General features: G+C 39.4%; 1 protein-coding gene across 1 annotated transcript in view; it reads right to left on the bottom strand.

Moving 5' to 3' along the window:
- SGK1 (serum/glucocorticoid regulated kinase 1) overlaps positions 1-26206 on the bottom strand; it is a 69526-nt gene that overhangs the window by 36955 nt on the left and 6365 nt on the right. Inside the window, exon 2 of the mRNA XM_085055896.1 lies at positions 10434-10649. Coding sequence (XP_084912022.1) covers positions 10434-10649 — 216 coding nt within the window. The remainder of the gene's footprint in view (positions 1-10433; positions 10650-26206) is intronic.

Raw genomic sequence — 26206 nt, 5'->3', positions numbered from 1 at the left:
ACTTCGGCACTATCAATGTTCACAATCAATGGAAATATTGATATTAAATGCTATTTTGACACATTAGGAATATAGTAAGCATAGTTTGCTGACATGCTGAATTCAAAAAACAAAAGTCATCCTCAGAGCAGCTGGAACTGAAACCTTATAATATTTCAGTGAAGCCTAGGAAAGCAAAACTAAACAGAAAAACTTTGGACTTCCAGTTCTGATAAAAACAATTGATGATTGAAGGTACACAGATGTCTGAAATTCTTCCAGTTATAGTAATCGGATTTTAAAGATACTTTTCTTTTCAGATATATGATACTTATCTTGACAGAGTTTACTCAACAGTTTCATTGTTCCATGTATTTCCCTTTGGTACTTTGAAAAGAAAGCTAGTTTGTTCTTTTCATCTATAGCCATTCCCTCAGTAGCTGTCATTTATTATGTAGAAAAAAAGGATTGTGTTTTATTTCTGTATGCATTTGGCTTTGCATGTAGCTATGTTTTTCTTTCAGTAAATGTATCTTGGGGCTTGGGGAATTGTTTTGATGAAAGGACTGCTTTTTAAGCCAAAATATCTTTATCTCTCAAAGATCCTCAATTCCTGTGGGCTAGATTAAAAAAATCCTTAAGAAACCAAACATCATAATCTTAATAAATGCTAACTTTTAGACATCAGCCTTCTAGGGTATAATCTGTAACTTTAGGTGTATAGGTGCCCCTGCAGGTGCCTTTTGAGCAGAACTGAGTGCTTCATAATAAGAGTAACAGCAGGCAATATCGACAATAGAGGGAGAAACGCTAGCATCAGCTATCTAGCTCCTGCCTTTTAAGAGTGGCTTTTGAAAAGCTTCTCAAGGGCATCAATCGCTGTTTTTATCTAAGAGACCAAGCCTGTCAACAAATGCTCCAGTTTTGACAGGTCTTTCCAACCTATAGGAATGAGATCTGTTTCTTCTGCCTTCCATGATGCTGCTTGAAATAAGCCGAATCCCTGATGGCAAAACTTGGCCACTTTCAAGAACCAGACATTTAGGAAGCAGGCAGGAGCTGGAGCTTTCCTTCCCACCAGCACTTCATCCAGCAACCCTTTAATACATAAATAAGGGTCTTCAGGAAGGCTGCCCAGGGTTCAAGCAAGCTACACGTTTTTGTGTGTGCTCTTACAGAGTGATGCAGCTGCAAAATGAGGCATTCACAGCATCCTCCATTTTCACCTGTACAAACTTATTACTGAGTAATAGTTAGAAGATGCTTTGGGAGTAGAGAGGTGTTTGTTTCCCCCACCTAATAGATTCGACAGTTATCTAAATTGTAGTCCTCAGATTTCCTCTTCACACTTTCAGTCGGAAGTGGGATGTGGGAGGTAACCCCTCTCAGCAGCTCTTATCTTTCAAGGGCAAGGGTGGATCCTACCGCATTCTCTTGAAGACCTTTCTTTTTCATGGCTTAGAGAAATACATCTAACATCTTTTTGTCTTTTCTCCTTGCTTGTTCAGCACTATACTGAAGCACATAAGTGTGTGCAAAGCTCAAGTATGTAACTGAAGGCAATAGATTCTGTTCCAGAAGGCAGATGTTATCAGGTGCTATCATACCACCCGTTAAAAGTTTATTGGAATTAACACATTTGTGTTTTGTTTTGGTTTTACTTCTGTCTGTAAGTCCACTTATCTGCAAAAAAATTTTTAGTTTCACGGGAAAGGAAAACCCCACATGGTTTCGCATGACAGATCACAGTTAAGGACTTCTAAATTAGAAAGTTTAAAATAATTTTCAGATCCTTTAAACTGGCATTTCTAATCTATGGAAGTCCCATGGGCCTGACTCCTTCTTCTTCCAGACTCACATGCCTTTTATAGATATCAGATGGGATGACACCCACCCCACAATCCCCCTGAGCTCTGTCTCAGAAAAATGTGATTTCTTTTTTCCCCCTACAAAATTAATTCTCCAACTTATGCAAAACTACCAGGGGATGTTAAAAACAGTGATGCCTTTTCCAGTAAGGCTCCAAAATAATTTTGAAAGAGTGTGGCTGTTTTGAGCCTGAACAGAGTTTTTCTTCTTTTTTGTTTTTGTTTTAATGGTTAATATTAATATGTTGTGATACAATATAGGCCATAAAAAGTCTTTGTGCAGCTGCACTGCTGCTTTGGAAATAATTGTCTTTCCATTAATACAAATGGTGAAAAAAGTTGATTTATCATGCATCTGTCAAATTCAGAGAGTGCATTACAGAAACTCTTTTAGAACATCCTGAGCTAACTATTCAGAGGGGTGAAAAGATTTCATAAAATGGAAACTCTATAATTAGACATAGAACAAGAACACTATATTATGAGAAGAGACACTGAGGAGTCCTGGGGTGTGGATTCCATTAAATTACCTTAAATGAGCAGCAGACGCTCTATTAACCAACATTAAAATAGGATTTACAGAGTACATGACTATGGAGATCTTAGCCAATTATAACTTCTTGGTGCAAAGAGGAAAATTCACATAAAAGGTTACCTGGAACTTCTAGACAGAAAAATAGTGATACCTATTTATAAACTGGTAAGGAACGCAGCATCTCCAATGCTAAGATGAGAACAAAATTGCCCACTTTGGCTGTCTTGTCATGTCTGTGACTTCTAGGGGTAGACACACCAGTGCATATAGCACAGCCAGAGGAAGAACAAGGTTTTCCTTAAGAAACATATTTTGGAGTCAGAGAGGCATTTCTTTAGAGAGAAAGGACATACAAGATTGGCACTTGCCAATACTCAAAAGCACAGTCTAGGCAGGCCATTAAGGCCTCACTCCTCCGTGGTGAGGAGGGGTGGACACAAACTGGTCACAGGATGAAATCTTTAGAAGTGGGGAAGTCAAGAAAGCTTCAGCTCACCTCTCTGCTCCATGCAGTCCTGCTACTGGCATGGCGCTGGCCCTGGCCAAGTGGCAAAGGTGGCCCTGCAGCCTCTCCTGCCATCTGCATCTTCCCCATCATTGTGCAAACCCAGACTCCCTGACCATATTTTAACTTGGCTTATGGCTCTCTTGATGGATGAGCTTGAATTTGGTTTTAGATAACACTCAGCTCTTTTGCAGATCTAGTCTTTAGCTGTCTGTATGTGGCCTTATGCCCATGTATATGTGTATAAGAGTTTGTTTTATCTTTAGTGCTGTTACTCTTTGAGAGAGGAGTATCAATTGCCTGTCAGATTGTTTTTATGACCTTGTCACACCATGCAACAGGCTCCTTTATTTATCTACTGTGAAGCATGGAATTATCTTCAAACTGAGCTGAAGCAATGATTACAAGATGGGCAATGAACAGATTAAAATCAAACTCCAGTTGAAGAGAGCAACTCCAGTTGCTCCTGCTACACAGAACCTTTGTAGACCAAAGGGATCTAGCACAGCATTTGACTGTAAGAAAATATTTTCTTTTCAAACAATGTGCTTTTTTACTGGTTTTGTCCACTTTCCTCTTTGACATCAGGTATTAAATATTACCAGAAGCTGGATTCTGGAGAAATGGAGAACATTCTTCAACTTTAGTGAGCAAATATCTTGGTCTTATGTGGCTGACCACTTGCTAATCAAAAATGAGCTTTGTCTGTCTTGCATGACAGGACAAAATTAAACAGAAATTTGGTCTGCTGTGTTTGGCCCAAATTCCTTACACCCACTGTGCTGAGTATTTTCTGGTTACTACCAGAAATGCAAAAGGGAACAATTTTCTCTGATCTCTTTTACTGTCAGCAAAGTCATTCGAATCTCTGACTTGAAAAGGTGCCAGACAAATACCATATTAAAAGAAAAAAATAACTTTAAAAAGAGAAAAGGTTGTCATTTCCAGTTCAGGTATCATGGAAATCCCATGGAAAATACAATAGATCATTTTTCCAGCTGTAGATATCCTCAAGGAAAACACTTGACAGTTTCTTTAAAATAAGAGATATTTTAATTATCTTCAGTACTGTTGAACCAGCATTCAAAAAGGAAGAGAACATGTTTTTAGATTTTGATATTGACTTGTCCAATTAATTTACTAAGTCTATGGTACTTGAGCAAACCTGTGATGGATGTACAAATGACTGAGTGCCTCACTGCGTATTTGTAAAGCAGATGATTGATGTATCACATCATTTCTTTGAGCCAGGGAGCTGATTTATATGCTCTGTGCTATATAGACATTCTCTTTGTCAGTTGGGACTGAAAACCCCCCACAGGCAATTGTCTGCTATTCAGTTTTTCCCATTCACTGAAATTACACATAATTTTAGCCTGTGCATTTGCAAACTGTGCTTTGCCATTTCCATTTGAAAATGCCTTTGTGTTAAACATTTTTGACTTGTCTAAATAAATATTATCCATAATAACCCTATATCAATCCATTACAAAACCATGAAACTACGTACTGCATTTAGATTTAATCCCTGAAACAAAGCCTGTTCCCACCTCATTCGTGTTGTGCTGCTTTCACAGCTGATACTCACAGCTGCTGAGAAATCTGAGTAACAGTGAAATCTGATTGCTTTCATCTTTCTAAAGCTGTAGGATCTGCAATAAAATAATGTTTGAGTCCCCTGTCTTCGTATATGATCATATATGATGAAATTCCAAAAGTGCAGAGACCTATTTGCAGGTAAATAAGCCTTATGGGTGGAGGTAAGTATTCAAACGTACTCAATTCCAAATTCCATCAAAACTTCATTAGTGACACATTTATATCATTAGCTGAAAATGTAGTCAGCTACAGCTTTAGTGTAGTCAGCTAGAAAAAAATATTTAGGAAATAGCTGTAAGCTCTGCTGGTGAAAAATGGGTTTCTCATTAGAGACTGTCAGCTCACAGGATTAAGGTACAACTTTGACTTGTGATGATCCAGAAAATAGAGACTTTCTACAGGCAGAAACTGCTGAATGAAAAGAAGTACAAAATACCTTCTTTACTGTTCTAATTCCTCATCTTGAACCACTTTCTTCTCTAAAATTCTCTTTAATCTTCAGACAGTGCTATAATACATTTCTGGAGCAGAATACCATGACTGGGTTTATTTGTATGTGAAAAACAGTCAAAGAGAAGCTGTGGAGTTTCAGTGGTTGTGGATTCTGAAGTTAAATTACATGTCGTATAGAACTATTTCCTTTACTGGTTTTTAGCATTTTCTTCCTAAGGATTATGCTGCAAGTATCCTTGTCAGTATAACATGGAGCATTGAAAAAACGGTTATCTGATAGATTATCTCTCTATATGTCACTTTTATTGGCACAAGGTAGAGTTTACCACCTCAGCAAGATAAGCCCCCATCTTCTGGTCTTAGAGGACATAGCAAAACATACCCTGAAATCTAGAGTAACACAAAGTAAAGGCAGGCAGGGCCATTCTACATGTGAATAGATCAAACTTCAGCCAGATGTAAATAAGTTTGACTCTTCTGTTTTGGCAGACAGCTCCATATCCCTGTAGCTTTTATATTTAAAGTCTGCTTATAATGTTAAGCCCTTTGTAACACAAATATTTTGTACAAGATTTTCTTGTTGTTTCTGTGCTTAAATGGGAATTTTTCAGTTGTTTTTAATTTTGTCTTTCCAGACTTATTTCTACTTTTCATTATTGCCATGGAGCAGGCAAATAAAGCACTGTAATTTTTTTAATGACTTTAACAATACATGTTTTGGTTTGGTTGTTTTTTTTTTTTTCAGAGAACTCCTTTTCCTTGAAGAACAACAACAAGGGACAAAAGAGAAATCAAAACTCATTGAGATAATCTTCATAATTCTCTCCTGAATCACTGCATGGGGTATGTCAGCAAGACAACAAAGCTCACACCAATGTCAACCTGAGCTACAGGCTCATGGGACCATTGGCCTCTTTGTCCTCTGCTCCTTGACAATGTCTTTTCAAAGGATCCTGCTTACCAGGATCTCTGACAGCCACTTCAAAGTGGATTTCATTGTGTAGATGAAGAAAAAAAATATATTATTTGCTCTGCAAAGCCTTTCCCAGGCATGTGTTGCCCTGGTATTGCTGGTCTGTCCTCAGCCACACTAGATACATATAGATATATATATAGATATATATTTAATGTCCTTCCTCATGTCAATCCATATGGGACAGAAGTAGATTCAGTGAATGGAGGGCTGTACTCCTAAATGAATGCTTAGAGCGTCTGCTTTGCTGAGTGTGGGATTGACCTGAGCCAAGCTACTTTCTGTGGCATCTAGAGCTGCCTTCTAGAATAATCACACTTAATTCAAGACCCTGCAGCGTATACTGAGTAGTAATAATTATTCCATCAAAGTGCATTACTGTGTTTCTGTCTCTATCAAGTGTAATCTGCCATCAGGTTGTTAATTTGCCTAGGTTTATTAGAGCCTCTCACAGTCCTCTCCAGATTTGATTTCACGAAACAATTCTGTAATTCTGTTACCCAAACTTCCTTTTTTTTAATCTACTTTTCTTTTCCAAATTGTCTTTTATTGCAGCACTTTTTGCATGTATTGGTTCCAGGAGTATTTTTGTCCCATACTGGGCTTTCAAGATTTTCATTTCCTCTGCTGTGTATGTGCATATGTTAGTGTATTAACTAGCACTTATCAGGGTGTAAATCACAGGGTGCCTCATTACCAAAGCAGATCATTAAATGTACGAGGGTTATTTATCCAAAATGTGTGAGAAAACCATCTTTTCCTAAAAATCCCACTCAGATCTGTCACCAAACTCTTTTTTATAGAGAGCTAGTCAGATTTTTGATCTCCATATTTTCCTAATCCATTAAAATACATTTATTTTTATGATCCCCCTTTATGCAGTATATTTCATGTGAAACATATTCTTACCACATTTCAAATGCAAGCTTCTAGAAGCTGTATGTTATTTGTAGGAGAGATTTGTAAGTAGAACTATCTCAAATAATTGCCCAGCCTTTGGCTTGGGTTCATTTCTTTCAGCATTCCTCATCTCTGAAACAAGACTTGAAATACAGTAAAGTGCTGAAATCTGACTGAAATCAAGAGCTCTTCTATACACAGGAGCCTTGAATGACATTCAATAATAAAACAAATTCCTGCCATGGATCTAATAACATGATCCAAAAGTGTCTGTGAGAGTAATTAACTTCCACTAAGCTGCAAAGGATTTATCCAAAAAGGTGGCAGCATTGAATTCCCTGCAGCCCTCATTAAGATGGACATGCTCCCAGCAACCTGAAGTCACATTGCCTAAATGGAGCAGACACATTAGCTCGCTCTTTCCCTCCTCTCATCCCTTAGCTAGGGGCTGCACAGGGGTTTTGTTTAGCTTTGGAAAGAAAAGACAGCTCTAGACATTCAAGGCTTTGGTCTATTAGACAGAGATGTGTCTGTGGTGCTTCAGGACAAATGCCAGCTGATGGATAAGGCAGCAGAAGTTTTTGTAGACAAAGAGGAAAGAACAGAACAAGCCTTGAACCTAGCTCTTGGCTCTGAGAAATAAAAAAATAAAAAAAAAAGGAAGATATTTTGAGCTCCCTAACAAAGTCCTATCTTTTGCTTATTTACAGAAAGGTTTGAAACAAGGCCATAACAATACAGTGTGAGTGGAATACACAAGTCATGCAGAGAATGAAAGAATTGTGTGTTTATGCGTATGTGAATATGATTTACTTCTACTAATCCAGCTTGGTATACCCTCACCTGAGAGATTTAAATCACACCCAATTTTCACCACGTTTGCCTCTCCCTATTTAGCAGACTGTGGTGCAACTCCAAGAGGTGGGTTGCCTGCTCTTTCAAAAGAAGCTTATTTATACGAGGTATTCATTATTATACAGCATGGTAATTTATTTTGAAAGCAAATTTACCCTCTTCGTCAAGCTAGTGAGTTATGTGCAACCTGAACTATGTAGATAGATATGGAAAAGCGAGGTTTGGTTATTGTAAATCACTACCCTGGCAGTGGTCCCAGCCCTTAGGGCTTCAGCTGTTACACTAGTAGAGCAGATATAAGCTCCCATATAACTAATCCACATCGGTTACAAAAAACAATAATATACCTATGTAAGCCAGTCATGTGAAAATTAGCATGATTTTCTGGCAATGCTTGATAATTATCTAGTCCACTGTATACAATGCAGAAGAAAAGTCATAAAAATACAGAGATAATACACTATCATACAAATAATAGAGGAGATTTAGTAGAGGTTACATCAGAAATAATTTTTATAAAATCCAACTGGCACTTGCCTTAATAGAAAAGCCTGGGGAGGTGGAAATGAAAGCATATCATAGGGAAAAAAAATCATTATTTAAAATACTTTTAGTTTCAATATAATCTTATTTACCCTAAGTCAATTTTTAAAGACTCCCCTACATAATTACAATTATTGTAAACAAACAGTAATGACTTTTTCCTCTTGTTCTGTGTTGGAAATAAGAATAGGAATACAGACACGTGTCCCCTTGGGTGATGTGTTTTAATCAGGTTGTTTTTTTTAAGGCCTTTTTCAAACTGATCAGAATAGCCTGAAGCCTGTCAGAGAAAGCTTGTTGCCTAGAATAAGCCTTTAATAATATTTCACAGCTGATTTGTTTCTGAGTTAATTTGCCCTTGAGCAAAAGAACAGGGTCAGTAGGACCCTTGTATGTGTTGGTGTGGGGCACAGCACAAAGGAACTATAATCATTATACCAGTACCTGGGTGCAGCATTGAAAACCAGAGAAGGAAGAGCAGGGGAGAAAAAGAAACAAGAATTAGCCAGGAAAGACGAGTGGCACAATCCAAGCCCCCTGCTGATTTATCAGAGATCACGTTCTCTTCTTCTTGAAACACAGAACTGTCTGTTCAAGTTCATTGGTTTAAAGTGAAGGGAGTTATTTCACATTTATGCAGCTTGTGCCATTTGTAACCCTCGAACAGAATCTCACCCAGAAACTCTCTTTAAACCTTGAGAAGGTCAGACATGGAACTCCTTCAGCCTTTATTATTAAAAGCTTCCTGCCTGGTTTTAGTGTAGAGAAAGAGGCAGTGACCTTACATTTAATCACATCAAGGACTCTGTGCTTTAACTTACTTAAAAGGCTCCTTATGCAGGATAGCTTTATCCAAGAAGTCTTTTGCCAGATAATGATGTTTTTAAAGCAGTGTTCAAAATATCCCTCTTGCTGCAGACTCCAGCTGCTGAGTAAGCAGCCTCTCCACTGCCTGCAGTAAGGAGACTGCGAGAGAGGTCCAGGGGAATCTGAATTCAGCCAAATCTATCCCATATGCATGTGAAACCTAATGGAAATCAGTTGTGAGGCCCTACAGCTGTACAGGAGTACATGTGATTTACAGCAAGGCAAAGGATTTGCAGAATCCTGTGTCTTTGGTGCTTTCATTTTTTTAATGCTTCAGCCTGACAAAAATTAATCTTCTTAATGAAGTAAAATGGAGGAGTAATTAGCTCCTTCACTTGCACATGTTTCACTAAAATGCCTTTGCTGGGTTTCAGAAGTTCACAGGACTTCCATTTTTACCTGCTGCTTAGGTTTCCCTGTTTAAAAATGCAGCAGATGTAGCTTGAAAAAATGTTTCTGCCGTGAGCTGTATGCTAAGGCTCTGATAAATGCCTTGTCACATTTGCTGTGCTTTGTACTTGGAAAGATTCTTATTTGTTAGCTTTTATGTTTCTACAACTCTCTTCTTTTTTTTGGGCACCATTTCCAGGCAGGGGTAATTCTGTCAGGGATGACGGGCTCTGAGCAAAACTTTCTGTTCTGCATTTGGCTTTTCTTCACAAGGATTATGTGGAGCTGAAGGATGAAAGAAAGGTCTAAAGTCTGCCTCAGAAAAGCCACTCCTTGACCATTTTATCTCAGCCCTTACAGTTTTGCCATCTTCACATCTGTCTGTAACTGCCCGGCCCTAGATGAGGAATGGTGTCATCTGCAACATACTAACATGACTTGAGGCAAAACAGAGTTTCCCTTCTGCTAGAAGGAACTGAATCATTCACCTCCTGTTTGGGAAAATGCCCTGAGCCAAATTCTGATTTCTGAAAAGAAAGCCAGACATGACTGGGGGGGAATAGAGGGGGGGGGATGAAGGGTGGTTTTGTGGGAGAGAAGGGAAGAAATTAGCAAGTCTGGGTTGTTTTCATTATCTTGGAAAGATAATGTCACTTATCCTCACCTCAGTTTCTGTAAAACAGGGAAATGATACTTATTGTTGCTGCTGATCTGTTCAAATACTGCAAGAGTACATCACAGGACTTTAGTGAAGAGTCCTTTGTTTTCCATGGGTATCAGAGTTCAAGGTAGAAAGCAAAGCACAGATGTGCACAACAGCCTTGTTCAACAGAGCTTCAGGCTTTGGAGAATCACTCCTCTTCCAGGGGCACACAGTCTCATAAATACAGACTCATTGTAAATATAGAGCTGTTATTAGTGTAAAACGTGTAAAACAAAGTTTGCAAGGAACAAAGAGTGGCTTACTTTGCTGTTTCTCTGGCTCTCCCAGGAGCAGGACTCAGCCTCCTGAGGAGCAATCCCTCGCTGGAAAGGGTGGTCGCTCAGGCAGGTCTGGCAGAGAGGAGGCTCAAGCTCTGAATCCCCTGGAGGTAAATTCATCACAGTGGACCCCGGGTATTTGAGGTTGGCATGTGGATGCTTTTCCACGTTGACCATCGGGCTCTTAATCCACCTTCGTACCTGCCGGCAGAGAAAGAGGTTATGGACTCTCTTTGCTTTACAGCAGTTGGGATGGCACAACAGGGTTTCCAGTAGGGATAAAGGCACAGACTGGGGAAAATAAACAGATATGAGGATCAGGATCAATTTTCTGTAGGAGAAAGTACCAGGCCAAGTCGGGGTGAACACACATCATCATAGTCAGGCTCTTTATGCTGAGAATTTTTTGCTGCTTTGTGCAAGTCTGCCATAAGTTTATCCACAAAATAAAGTTTTCAGGCTTTATAAATATATTAAAATACATGGCAGATTGCTAAGAAGAGAGAGACAACTACCCAAAGCAAGTTCTTCCAGACTAGACAGCTCGATTTCCCCATGTGAAAAAGCAGACTGGTTTTTCAGGAATAGAATTGTAATACTTGCTCTGTGCAGTCCTTTCTTTCAACAGCAGTATCTCCTGTATAATCTCTGACTTAATAATCTATCTCAGCCTCTTCTCTGCTTCTCCCATCACTCCATTCAAGGGTCAGTTTCTCATGTTGACCTGCCCTAAATTTTGCTCCTGACTCCTCTAACCTACCTTCCCCTGCCTTCTCCTTGTCTCTGCAGCTTCCCAGCTAGGACCCATTGCACTGCAGCAGGAAGGACAATGGTTATGAGCATAATACACTGCACTCGCAGGGCACAGTGTCAGGCTTGTGCACTTTGTTTGCTCTTCCTTTCACCTCTGTGACTGTCTCTTTTATGCCATGTGAATCAAAAGTATTGGATTTTCTAAGAAGTTAAGTGAGCAGTGAGAGACCTTTCTGAGCTCTTCCTCTTTTGCTGTGAAAGCAAAAAGACTGCTTTGTGAACTGTGGTATATTTGCACTGTATCTGTTCAGAACTCAGTAATTTCAAAGGATGGATAGGGATGTCTCAGGACACACTCTTCCAGGCTGGAGGGGGAGGGCTGGGACAGCCAGGGCTAACAGCCCAACTGGCCTCCTATTGATAGGATGCAATCTCTTTGCTCTGCGTGCTTGGTGTCCCTGGCCTCAGCATCTCCATTCTTCATTAGGAGATGATATTTGCCATTAGAGGATGCTTTACATCAGGAAAACAAACATTTTACGTTACATTAGTCATGAGCAGGATGGCAAGTGTTTGATTAAGTGGAAGTCTATATCACAGCAACAGGTTACCAGGATCACGAACGATAAACAAACAGAATGAGACATATCTAACCAGCCTGCTGCGGGTGACTCCTCCGTGAGCAAAGCGCCTGCAATTGCTCTGCTGACCTCCCGGAAATCTCAAGGTTAGGAAAATTTCTCTTTCCTCTCTATGGAAACCAAGCAAATAGATTTCCTTCTCTGGGCAAATGAGCCACTTCCCAGTGCATTACCTATTTGTATTTTTTAGTGTCTGTTAGTGTGGATAATATTACCCTCTACTTCCATGCTCAGAATTATCCCTACAAAACTATCTAGACTGCTTTAGCTTCAGGTCAGCAGGCTGAAGCTGTAGGGGGAAGAATTATTTTCTTTCAGATTTCATTCCAATAAATATATAGTGAAACTGATCTTTTGACTCAGGCAGATTTAAAAAAAAAAGTTATTTTTGACAAGCATAATTGATTCTATGATTGTTAAGCACGTCATTAAGTACATTACCCTCCCCAAATAAAAATGTGGTTACGTGTCTTGATCTAATTTCAGAATTTGGTGTGTTATTGTGTGAAAATAATAATTATATTCACGGTAAAAACACCCCATGCTTGATTTATCATTGTGGTTTTATTACAGGAAACATTCAATATATTTAATGTGACTCTGAGAGAAGTAAGTATTAAATTTGTCCTTTTTAAGTTAGACCTTCTGATCAGTTAAGTGTTTTCTGACTTGGTTCTGCCTTTCTTCCTTGACATCCTGCATCTTCAGTCACATCATTATGGGTGTACACACTGTACAGAAATGTGCATGAATAAAGAACCAAACTGACAGAAGAAAAGGCCCTGGACTGCAATGTGCTGCAGGTTCAATTTTCCTTAAAAAATCAGGAAATACTGGCCAGTCTTTTGCTTGAGACTTATCAATTGCATATGGAATTTGTGTCTAAATGTGGATTGAAGGTTTCATTAAGACCATATGATGTTTGGCTTTATGATTTCAAATTAATTACATTTGCAGTGATGCAGTTAAACAATAATTTCTATTGTAACTTCACATGTTTTTTTCACTGTCTTGGGTTTCCATTTACATATCTCAAGCCTGCCTGTATATGAAAATTCAAAATGTGACCTGGGTACTTCTGATATACCAAAATCTGTCAGTATGTTATGATCTTGCAACTGTACCTTTTAATGGCAATAGAATAGACGTTGTGCAGTAAAATGATCATAAATTAAAAATTAACCTGCTCTAATGATGAGGGAAAGCAACATGGAGTGCATTTTATGAAGCTGCACACACCAGAGTGTAGGTGGCATTTCTATCTCTAGCATCTGCAAGTGGTCCCTGAGTTCAGGCTTAATGCTAAAGAATTTTTCTTACCATTGTTTATTCCAAGATGACTCCTGATTTTAAGTCAGATGTGCATCTTTTCTATGGATTATTTTTGCTGTTTAAAATTTTTGGATTAAACCAATGTTTTCACATGACAGGTCCATATAATTTATATGTTATAACCTGTACTGAGAGATAAAAAATAAGTATGATCATGAGCACTGATCTGGTCATATTGTTGTTCTGTTTAATGCAGCAGAATTTTGGGGAAACTAAGGTGAAAAAATTCGCGGAGCATCAAGCTTTGAGATTGAGTGGACCAGCAGGTATTTTTAAATTTTTTTTTTAATGTTTGGAAACAGTTCAAATAGGTTAGCACACCCACAGTTCAAATGAGTTGTCAGAGTAAATCTTTAAAACTAGTTTTCCTTCCTGAGTTCGGACAAAGTCCAGGTTCATGTACATCCAGCCACATCTGCCCAGTCCAGGATGCCATGCTGACTCAGTGAGACACACTAACTTTTCAATAAACTCCACTGAGTCACTCTGAAAAGTAATATATAATCTACAAACATCAATAGAAACCCAAGGGCTGACTAGCTAAGCCCAGGGAAGTTGTTTTTCTTTTCTCTGAAGCCTTTGCCTCTGAGAGAGGCGCCGAGCCGGGCCCTTGGCGGCTGCCCACGCGCCCAGACCTGCCTGGCAGCTGCCCCAGGGGAGCTGGGCTGGGCTGTGGTGGCTGCCAAGGAGCTGTGCAGAGACCTGGTGTGTTGGGATGTTTCTGGGACTTGCCCACATGGGTGTGTTCAAGGCTGCTGGTCCAATCGCTAGTTGGGTGAATACACGTTCAGCCCTAGCGTGGACAGCTTGGTTCAGAGTTGTGGTGGCTTTCATTCATCCTGCAGCCATTTACTCCGTTTGTCTAAGGTAAAATTTCAGGTTTTGTTCTGAATTGGGAGGTTCAGGAGGACTCTAACAGCATCCAACTCCTCTCTAATTTCACTTCTTCAGCTAATTCAGACTAATGCCCCTCAGTATCCCTCTGCAGACAAACTCTAAATTTGCATTTTGAAATTCATAGGTAACACAGAGTAAAATGCACAGAAGAGTGTAGAAAATGCCGTGATTCACCACTGACTTTCAACATATATCCATGTCCAAAAACATTGAAAATACTGATTTGAAAGTAGGAATTGGCAGCAACTTCATAGCAGCAAGGTCAAGATCAGAATTTGGAAAAAAACCAATCTCCCTGCCATTGCTATGCAGGTCTTGAGTTTCTATTGATGCTTGTAGATTACACATTACTTTTGAGAGTGACTCAGTTAAGTTTATTGAAATGTTATGTGTATATATTAGTCACCGAATTGTAATTCTACACTATAGGCTTTTGTCTAACTTTAACCTTAATAGACTTCAAAGATTTTTTAGGTTTTAAAATTTACATTTACATTAGACAAGTGCCTTAGATCTATAGCTCTGTTTGACTTGGGCTATCTTAAATGTCACTAAAGGATTCAAAGTGCAAGGTTAATTTCTTTTGAAATCACTTCCACTAAAAAAGCTCCCACACTGAATTGCACAAAAATAAAAAAGAATTTTAAAGAAATTTCTCAGAGTTTCTTTTGTGACTTGACAAATTAACAAGTGGCAGTTTGCTGTTTACGGCATTATATGATTATGGAATCACAGAATGGCTTGGGTTGGAATGGACCCTCAAGATGACCTAGTTCCAATCCCCCTGCTGTGGGCAGGGACACTTTTCACTAGACCAAGTTGCTCCCTGCCCCATCCAAACTGGCCTTGAGCACTTCCAGGGATGGGGCATCCACAACTTCTCTGGGCCACTTGTTCCAGTGCCTCACCACTGACATTGTGAAAAATTTCTTGCTAGTAGCTAATCTAAACCTCTTTCAGCTTGAAGTCATTCCTTGTCCTGTCACTACTTGCACTTGTAAAAAGTTTCTCTTCAGATTTCCTGTAGGGCCCCTTCTGGTACCTGAAGGTCCTTTAAGGTCTCCCCAGTGCTCAAATACCACAGTATCTCATGGCACTGTAAGGAGTATTTGATTATTCAAATACATTACTTTTTTATTCATACCATGATATCAATCTATGAGTAAATAAACTAGAGCCTGCTCCTAACTGCAGGAAGCAATTCTGTTCTGAACTTCCTCCTAAGATTTCTGTACTTTTGTTTTCAAGTCAAGGCTCTTTAATCTCCTCAAGCAATTTCATCCACCATTACAAAGTATCAGCAGCAGACTTTCTAAGTGCGTCTGAAATAATCCAAGTAGGATTGAGCAGAACAGTAAGAGCTCCTAGTGTCTCCTGCCCCATCATGACTATTGTTTCTTTGTGCCTTCTCATCAACAAATCATATCTGCTGGAAATTACTTCTACTACATGCCTGTGCAGATGGACAGTGGTGCCTCTTGATGCTTTCTAAGGCTGACCAAGAGATCAACTGTACCCATTAGTGCAGACAGGCTTGAGATTTGTCAAATGCTGCCTTACTGCTATTAGCTAGAAGCTAATTCAAAATGCTTCAGAGAACCCTTGTCTTGCCTTGCTTGGAGAGGAAGAAAAATGCAAAGCAAGAGAAAGAAAATTTACCAAAATTATATGTGAAACCTGATGAGCTTTAGTATAACCACTCATCTGAATAATTTCTGAAAAGAAAGAGTTTTGAGGTTGTCAAAGCAAATAATTCTGACTTTTCCAAATCAAAAATTTCGCATTTTCAAGTCAAATGAAAATTTTACTTTCTTTTTGTTATTATTTATTACTGAGGTAGAACAAATTATTTGGAACAAATGCAGTCAACCTCACACTCACAGACTTTCATGACTGGGAATAAACACTTCTCTACCCTGTCAGGTTTTAGAGTTTTTTTCTGTTGCTGGTTTTGTTAGACCACCAAAGCACCTTTGGAATTAGTCAAAGCTCTTTGGCATTTCTTGTAATGACAACAAACAAAATTGATGAAAACTTTCCCTGTTCTTCCAAGAAAAGCAAGTTCAAAGTGTTGTGCACCCTTCTAGTATGTAGCCACGTTTCATTAATCCCAAACAAAACTGAAGTGTGGCTGTTGTTAAATAACAGCTCTAAATACCCTTTTCCCAAGCATGGTCTGTAGCATTGCTGAAAGGTGCAGAAGTATTTTTTTAAAGGCTCTTTATTTTCTGACCTTTGTTTGCTCAAGTTTCTTTGTTTGCTTTACTTTCTAAAAACATGATATCCAGCAGTGATAATCTCAGACCTGAAAATTGCCAGATGTGATTAAATGAGATTTGCCAAGTTCCTGGGTTTTTTTCACTCCTGGCTTTTCCTGTTATGTAATAGTAAACAGATACAGCTTTTAATTTCATATGGCTCCATTGTCAATGGTATCAGTCAACTCAGCACATTTTACACTTTAATCAGCTATCCATAAGCCAGTCCCCATCACTGTAATCATGAGAAATATTTTCCATGAGAGAAACACCAGCCTGTTCTCCAGGGCCACTACCGATAAAGGTGTGGCTTTTGCTCAGAGGAAAAAAGATGCTGATAGCACCAGTGGCCACCATGGAGCATCCTCTCTGTCTCTGGAGACTCTGAAAAACATAGTGCTTCTCAGGATGAGACAAGGTTTTTTCTGGCTTCACAGCTGAATACTTGACTTTCAAAACTGATGAATACATGGGAAAGGAAAAGGCAGGTTATGCAGGGACATAATGTCTTGCAGGATTAGGCCGTTTGTGGATGTGGGAGTCACTTCACTGCACTAAGCCCCAGTGCCTGATACAGACCATGGATTTCAGCAGGGTTTGGCAATAGGGTGGGAAGATACATATCCTGGAGTAATATTAATGTGAAAGAAAGAAGGCATAAGTTTGTAGACAAATTTGATAGGCCGTTAGACATCTAAAATCGCAGACATTTTCTGAGGACTGAGTATAAACTGAATGGTGGAATGGCTTGAGGGAAACTGTGGGAAAAACAGCTTGGAGGGCCAGTATTATCGGGCAGTTCTCAATGAAACATCATACCCGTCAACACAATAGTATCAAATGTAATCTGACAGCCTGTGCAACCATGTGCTGTGTACAGCAGCATTTTCTCCCTCTGAAACTTTGGATGGGCTTTTTAAAATTCTTTTTATTTTCTTTTTTTTTTTTTTCTTTTTTTTGGGGGGGCAGGGATTGGAATAAACCACTCTGTGCCCTTGAGATTTTCTATACTTAAATGTTCATTCTTCATGAAAGTTTGTTTGCATCAGTTGATGGGTTATTTTGGCTCCTAGTCAGCTCTCCTTTACTCTACATGTTGCATTGCAAAGTCTCTGGATATTCTTTTCCCTACTGGCCAATATCAAATGCATTGACTGTGATCTAGGTCAGTGTATGTGCCTGTGTTTTAGTTCTGCCTCCCTGTGATATCAAATGTACATTTCTCCTTCTCCCATTGCCGTTCATCTGATCCCTTCTTTCCTTTTCCTGACGTTATCTAATTGCACCCTGGGCAAGGATTTGAATTTTCATCCATTATGTAAACCCGAGGTGGACACGGAGCTCTTGGAATCATCTCCCCTGCAGTCTTGAGGGCGACTGTCAGAAAACCTATTTAAATTACAATTAGGGAGATTAGGGATGAAAAGCTCCATTGTTCACACTGTATACAGTCATCTACTTAAGTGGAAAGTGGTAAACGAGAGGCAGGCTGATTAATGCCCCGACTGAGATATAGCACTACTCTCTAGCTGGCTCTGACATTTAATTTGTCATGTCCCATGGGAAATGCGGCACAGCAAAAGAATCAGTTTGTCAAATCACCTCGAGCTATTTTTTTCCCCTGCGGATCCCTGAGACACATCACTTTGTTGATTAATAATCACATTTTATTTTAAAAGGGAAAGTGAAGGGCAACTCGCTGCATAGTCATCATTTGCTGCTTTCCCTGCAAAGCCGAGAAGCTGCTCGCTAAAAAGCAGACCGAGGCCAAATAGCAGACCACATTGTTTCTGTCCAAGCCTGGCTATACATGGCCTGGATTCATTGAGAGCTTAGCTTTCCAAATGTGCCAGGAGAAATGTTACCTGCATGTGAGGGAGACCTAGGGAAGGACAAATTTGCCACAGCCCAGGGTGGAGAAGTGCAGGGAATCACAATGTTCTGCACAGGAGCCCCAACACACTTTAGTAATGCAAAACAGGGGAAAATAGAGCATCTGACAGAAATCAGATCTATCTAGGGAAATAGCAAATTTTTCAGTATTTGTTGTTGTCATCACTTGCAGTGTCAACACATGAAGTAAATAATGCAGATTTTTATGATCTTAAATATGAATGACATGTCTCCAGGCCACAGAAGAAAGCCAGCAAAGGCAAGATTCTTAAAAAAAAAACGTGTCAACATGTGACTGCATTCAGGCACGAATCCCAAAAGATGATGGGTACCAAAATGACTCAAGGAATTTGGAATCCTCCTATTTAAATGGGTTTAAATATTCCTGCCGAACAAGTTGTAAATCATGTAAGTCAAGGCACGAAGACCAGCAGAAAATTTAAACACACCCGTAATGCAAATAACCAGTCCTAATGAGCACACAGAAAACTGCCTGGCTGATTTCCCCATTCCAGTAAGTGGGAAAGCTCTTGCCAGCTCCAGTAGCACAGGAGAAAGTCTGTAAAACACACATCACACATTGTTAGATAAATTAACTTTTGCTGTGCCCTCAAACTGATTTGTTTGTAATGTGGCACCAAAAAAATCATAACAACTGAATAGGCACCCTTTAAGATTTTCCTCTCTTGCTTCCTCCCATATTATCCTTGACAACAATAGTTAGTGTAGTGGGATTCTTTTCTTTGTGAATAAATAAATAAATAACTGCTGTGTTGGAATCAGGTAAGAGCTCTTGGATCAATTGCAAGCACTGATGGCACTTGTTACTACACGAGATGAAACAATAGATTCACTGTCCATTCTGGTGTATAAACACCCTCTGCCTATTATGTCAAAGAGGAAAACAAAACAAAATGGGGTTTATTGTGTATGTGCAAGTCTAATCTTTCCAGGCTACCAAGTTAAAAGTGCTTTTCATCGAGATCAAATAAAAACAACACAAACAATACAACCCTAAATCCTATCCAAATAGTCCGAGGCTGCCCACTGGTACCTTCTCTTCTCTATTCTCTGTTTTATGTGAGCAAAGCCAATTGTCAGTAAACCCAGGCAACGTTTATTTTAACTCCTGCTCTGATAAACACCACATCCCACATCTATTAGTCAAAGCCTCAAATCAGTCTGCAGGGTACTGTGAGCATCTGATCCAGGCACAGGAGCCAGGGAATGCATGTTTGGATGTGAATGGGCAGCAAAGGTAGGTGAATGAAAAAGTCCAGGCAAAACAAAGATACCTCAGTGTACTTTTTCTCCTTCTGAGTTTCCTGATGCAACAATTATTTTGCATCCTTCAGTACTCTGGGATGAAACAGCCGAGCATTATAAAGTTTAACTGCAGTGCAAGAATAATGACTGCAGTGGCAGAACACTATGGATGACTGGTTACAGCACCAAGTCCCATTCAACAGTCATCCTTAGCTATTTAAAAGCTTCATACTGTCAAAACAGGGAAGCATACTTCGTGTGGCCTGAAATTAATAACTTTCCTAATTTGAATTTGAGCCTAATACTGCACTTCGCTAATCTCCTTTTGATTTGGCAGAAGGTGACCCTTTTAATTTGTTATATAACTTTGCACAGCATCCTAATTTTTTGTCAGCCTTTAAAGCAACCAGGACCACTAGATGATCTGATTTAGAATTCCTGGTCCTTCTAGGCGTGTGAGACAGACATGCCGAAACATTCCCAGAGCTGTGAGACAGACCATATACCTTAGAAAGCTGCACTACTCCAAAGCGGCTCCCAACGAAAGATGACAATAGTTTTTCACAGATCAGCTCCTGTGCCAGGCAAGGCTGGGCTGGACCTGGCATCAGGGACTTTAGCAGCCCATGCAGGCCCATGTGGCATGTGGCATGGCAGTGCCTTGGAGAAGGCTGCCACAGCCTTGGTCAGAATCCCCACTTGAACATGCTGGGGTGATCCTGTCATCTGTCAGACTGGGCAGCAGTGACAAGGCAAATGCCTTTGCTTTTCTGTTCCAAGTCAAAGGAAACATAGACTAGTACAACTGTAGAATAGGTTTGGGTTGGAAAGAACCTTAAAGATCCTCTACTTCTCAACCCTCTGCCATGGACAGGGACACCTTCCACTCCACCAGGTTGCTCACAGGCCCATGCAATGCGTTTGCTCGAAGGCATATCTTTCAGGAAAATATCCACCATTTCTTTTCCTAGCTTTTTCTAGTGGACAATTTTCCTTTGCTAAGAATAGTGTTTGAGAAGAAATAGAAAATCCCCATCACTCAAATTAGCCATTCCTAAATGGCATCCCAGCTGAGATGCAGTGTGCAAGACACCAATAAATTTCCATCAGGATCTAAAAGATTATTTTATTCTGAACCATACAAGAACTTATGACTTAAAACACCATCATCAGCAGAGATTTAAGCTAGGAGCAGGAATTATAGTTCAAGTGCTTTGACAAATTAATTCACTGCCAAATGTGACCAACTCTGTTAAGATAATTCACTGATTTTCATCTATTGTCTTCCCCACTAGGATAATGAAAACTAACTTATGGAAAGCAGACCACTTGATACATACTCTGTTGCTGTAGGAGAACATACAGTCCTGGGTAATTTGAAAATAAAACATACATCTTCCTCTAGCAATTGCACAGAGTGAAAGTAAACCTCTGTGATACAAGAGACTCTAACAAGATTAACATTTGTTGGTTAATGATTCAAAATTTTCTGTGCATTATATTCTTTAGAGATATGTAATGAAATCTTAGCTCAGGCTATCTGAAATGTGGATCAAACATTTATAGCATTTCCTGTTCCAAAAGCTGAAAGCAACATTTATTTGTAGTCCCATGAGGAGAAAACTATTATTTTCTAGTTACATTTCAATCTACTCTGAAATCTGTTTGAATTTTGCCAGGCTTCCCCTCGCTCTGTGGTGACTAGATGCCACCTCCACTTGAGAAATAGGTCTTATGAGTCCTCCTTGGAGAGGGGGAAGTGACTCAATGCTTCAAAAACAAAACAGCAAACACAAGATGAACTAACAAATGTGAAACCCCATCCCATTGCAATTTCATCACCTGTAAAACTGCAGCTGTTTCAATTTGTGAAACTAAGCAATTTCTCCTGCACCTGTCAAACCTGCCTGGCATTTCAATAAATTGTTCCATGTGTTGTTTTTGCTCATGCTTTAAAATACCTTGAGAAATATGGTTTTAAAAAAGGCTATGTACAGACAAAAAGTAAGGCTAATCAGAGTAAAGACATTTTCAAACTGCCAGTCAAGACCAGTCATTCATATGTATTAAAGAAATAAGTGTTCTTAAGTGAAAAAAACGTAGTAACAGATGCAAACCAGACACACTCAAGAAGTACGAAACAAGGGAGGCTTTCTTGCTGCTGTTTACATTATTTCCTTTCTTAGCTTAGTATTTTTCCAGGGGCACACTCACACACACAAGAAACATATTACCCAGCACTTTTATTCCTTGTGGTCTTCACTTTGACCATGGCAATAAAGATCTTTGTTTTAGAAACACGAGCTAAAGTGTAAGTCATCAATGCTGACTTATCAGCTTGTGGGTTGGAGTCTCCCACGTGTAGGTTGTTGGTTTTGGGAAGACTGTGACTGAGGCAGCTTGTTTTGAGCCTCTTATTCCATATGCTTGGTTATGTGTGGTTTTTCTTCTGCTTAACTCTTGCAAATTAAAAATAAATATTCTGAAGTCATTTTGGGCAAAAGCTACTGGAAGCTAACACATTTTTCCTCTGAGAATGCCAACATTTTTTGAGGGTTCAATGCCAAACAGGTTAAACAATAATTATGACATCAGAGAAAATGTTAAAAATACCCTGCAGGTAGGATGATTTACATGGTTTCAAGTTGGTGTGTAAATCCTTTTACAGGGTTCCTAGTCACCAATATAAATTACTGTGTCAGAGAATAAGTGACATGGAGAAAGAAGTACTACTTGTCTTAAAGCAAACAGAATTGAGGAAGGCAAGTAGAAGGAGAAAATACCTGAGACAGATAGGTTTTTAAATGGACTGAAGTTTTCCTAGTAATGTGACCATGAAATAAGGGAAATCAGACCACAGCCTAGCATTGTGGACTTGGCTGGTAACTTCTTCACTGAAGACAACATTTGGAAAAGCAGCAAATGTACCAATCTCAGCCCCTTTCCATCCTGTGGCTCATTTCTCTCACTGGCAGAGAGCCTGGGCATGTGGCACACCTGCTAGGGCATGGGAACTAGTTTTTAGGTGGCATAACTACACTGGAGAAACCCAGTGTGGTTGTCTGGATCCCATACAAACACAGACATCTGCAAAGATATTTGGGTGCAGAAGCTGCTGGGGTTTTCCAAGGCTCACAGCAGTTACTCCAAGAGCCTCACAAAGCACACTGCTAGGCTGGACTCTAGCAGTTTGCAATAGAGAAGCAGCAATATCTCCCTACATCTCTGTAATGATATCTCTAGGCCTATTCAGTATACAGGCTAATACATGGGAAAGGTCCAGGTTGGTTAGTCCTTGGAGAGAAAAAACGGAGAAGTATGATGAACAGAAGAAATTTGGTGAAAGGAGATGATTTATTTACAAATTTAACTTCTGGAGGACTGCCAGTGTGCTTGGAACTGCACAGAAAGAGAACCTCATCAGGCTTGTCTCATATCTAATTACAGCTCTTTCAGGCTTAGCATATACAGAGTAATTGGGGAATGGAATGAGCAATCTCAGAGTAGCTCTGACCTTTTTTTCCTTCAACATTTCTTAATTAATCTTAAATAGAGGAGGAAATAATTTATTTAGTCCAAGCAAGATATCCCAGAGGAGTCACCTTTGCTCTCTTTGCAAAAAAAAAAAAAAAAAAAAAAAAAAAAAAAAAAAAAAAAAAAAAAGGCAGCACAAAAGAAGATATATAAAAAATACAGGAACATTTGAATTTAAAATGAGACCTGTTCCTGTCACAGGGAACTAGGAAGCTGGTGGGAGGTGCATGCAGGGACACTACAGGCTTAGGAAAGAATGGACACTAATGGATGCTTCTGACAGGGTGAATCAAATCTCACAATCTCCTTATCAAAAATATACATCTCCCACCTCTACCACATGTGTCATAACTCCTGATATTATGCACTGGGGAGACACTGTCAAACTGAAATGCAGGAGCTAAAAGAGAAGTGTCAGGGCCAAGATAATGAAGAGAGACTCTAAATCCTCTCCTGATGACTATGCTACTTCTTGCCTCTCCACCTCCCCAAAGGTTGTGGTGGTGTTAGAGATACCTCTGGATGAAGGCTGCATCTTTAGGATGCCCATCTACAGAGCTGCTAAGCATTAAGCAGCATTCATGTTCATCTTTTTTTTGAGAGTTCAAGACCATCCCTGACTAGTAGTCATAAATAAAAAGGCTTGGGTATTATTTAACTTTGTCTACTGGTTTCTGAGATGAACGAAAATCAATCAGAAGTCAGTGGTAACACTGTATAAAGGGACAGGGTGTCCGTGGAGCAGGAGAGATGATGATATGGAGCCAGGATGCAAACTGAACACAAAACTTGGCGCAGCAGATGTGATTTTAATCACACCTCCAGTCTGTTGGCATAAGAAGAAAAGGTCACACTACTGAGTTAAAGATTGCTTTGGCTTGTATATCACAGGCTGTCCTCCTCCAACATTACTTTCCATTATCTTCTCTTCACATGCTTTTTCTTACAGTTATTCTTTGTATCACAGCCTAACAGTAAGAAAGGTTTTACACAGAGGATTCCCACAGTGACTTTGTTCTCATAGCATAGAGGTTTAGTCTAACACTCCAACCAGAAAAGTTGATGTTATAATGACTGTCCTTGCAAGGAGCCCTCCTTTAAGTTGACCTTTAAGGAATGTGGGATCCAAAGTTTTGCATGAATCACAGTGTGCCAAACAATGTCAATGTGCTTCAAAATGTCATTAATTTTAAAGCAAGTAATAAATTATCATTATTCAAATTCCAACTTACCTACAGTTGGGCTGTTAAGGTTTAACAGTCTTTCAATAGAATAATGCAAGGATCTTTTCAGAAAACAAAAGATACTGAAAGAACTATATTTTTTTTTCACTAATGTTAGTTAATTAATTAGCATGGAAAGAATTTCAAGCCATTTTATGGACCTATTCTTTGGTAAAATCTTTTGCAATACACCTAAATTTTTATTGTTGACCTGCAGTTCAAGCATTTGGCTTCAAAATAAGCGCTGGGTTATGGAGCACAAGGGGCTCCAGTCTCAGGCTGTCACCTCTTCAGGCATTTCCTGATGCGCCACAGTATGGGAACAGGCTTGGTCATGCTGGAAGACACTTATAACACAAACATGCCCCTTGGCACTCTTGGCTTTGCAGGGCAGGCAGAATCTCAATTTGTCATGCTTTTTTCTTTTGCAATTTTTTGATGAGCTGAGTAGACTGGAAATAATAGCTTTTCAACTTAACACAGTATCTAGCATCTTCTGATGCCACTGCCATGTCAGCAAGACTGTATTAAACACTTCTGACCACTTGAAAAAAATTATTTTGGTGCTGGTGTTGTTAAGCTGCTTAAAATGACTGCATAAATTTCAGCCACAGCAAACCCCATCAGATGTTTGCTGCTGCTTTTTCAGAAAAAGGAAATTTTTATTTTAGTGGTGGAAACTTACAGTAGGGGTCAGGAAACAAAGAGTAACTTTTGTCTTGTCTGTGAATTTGTCTGACTGAGATACCGATTTTCTCTTTGTGCACTTACCTGTGAAATGGGTAAGATTATTCTACCTTGTAAGGCTATTTTGAGTCTTGGTTAATTGCTTGTGAGCTGATCTGTAAATCTCTCAGTGCATAGTCTTCAATAAACATCAAAATTTATTGCTTTTGGAGCTATTGTTTTCTTACTCCCTATATTTAATCATCTTGCTATAAAGCAACTGTTGTAAATAACAACCACTAACAATTATTTTGTGATAACATGCTATTTAGAAAAGAGAAAAAAAAAATCTGCGTTATTGATTTGATTTTGCAACACTGTTTTGCTGGTTTAGCTCTTGCTTGGTTTTCCACTGCTTTAGCAACTCCATTTACATGTTTTTTTCTGCAGAGATGGTTCTTGTCCTTCTGTTTTCTCCTTTTTTACATCAGCCAATTTGTTAGAAGGATACAAGCTTTCTCCTTGCTTTTGGTTCTCCAATTCCTTTCTCTGTGGATACAGACCTTGCCCTCCCCTGAGCTTGTAACCCTCATCAAAGCCATGTCTTTAGTTTGCAGATAGGGTAACATATACACAGAGTTGCTGCAAACTCTAGTCCTTCCCAGCCCCTGTAGATCATATTTATCAATCTCCCCATTTGGCTGAGGAATCACATTGATTTTTCAGCAGACACAGCTATCTGTTTTCTCAGTATCTCAGTTTGCATCACCTCTTACCACACAACTAAAGGTCCAAAACCCTCTGTGCTGTTCTTCTTGCTGACATTTTCTTACATCACAATGTTTTTCTGACAATTTGGATGTTTAGACTAAGGGTAAATGATACTAAGGCTGCTGAGCTGAGTTATGATAGCAGTGACAACATTGTGTCTGGGGTAGGATTACTCTAAGGATTCAACTCCAGACTCTGTGGCATTTAAAACACTGTTAATATGCACTTGGCAGAAGAGTGGGAGATCTCACAGCTGGCCCTTCCCCAGACAGAAGCCTTGCTCAGCTCAGAAGGCATGTAATGAAGGCAGACCGAAGCACTCTTCAGGCTCAAGCAATATCTAATCTGATCTTGAAAGGAATGAGCCAGAGCAGGCTCTCAAAGGATCCTCCCCCCATTGCTATTTGATTTTAGTGATGGTGGGTAATGAGGACCTGAAAGTGGTAGAGGAGCTGTGAGTGTGCCTGGAAAAATCCAGTCAGAATCTGAAATTACAAAAAGAAAGAAGTCAATTTCTCAGAAAG

The sequence above is a fragment of the Lichenostomus cassidix genome, chromosome 3 (assembly GCF_008360975.1).
Source record: "Lichenostomus cassidix isolate B80296 chromosome 3, HeHo_3.0, whole genome shotgun sequence".
Lineage (NCBI taxonomy): Eukaryota > Metazoa > Chordata > Aves > Passeriformes > Meliphagidae > Lichenostomus > Lichenostomus cassidix.
Note: the sequence above shows the minus strand (reverse complement) of the source record. Positions and strands in the feature narration are given on the sequence as shown.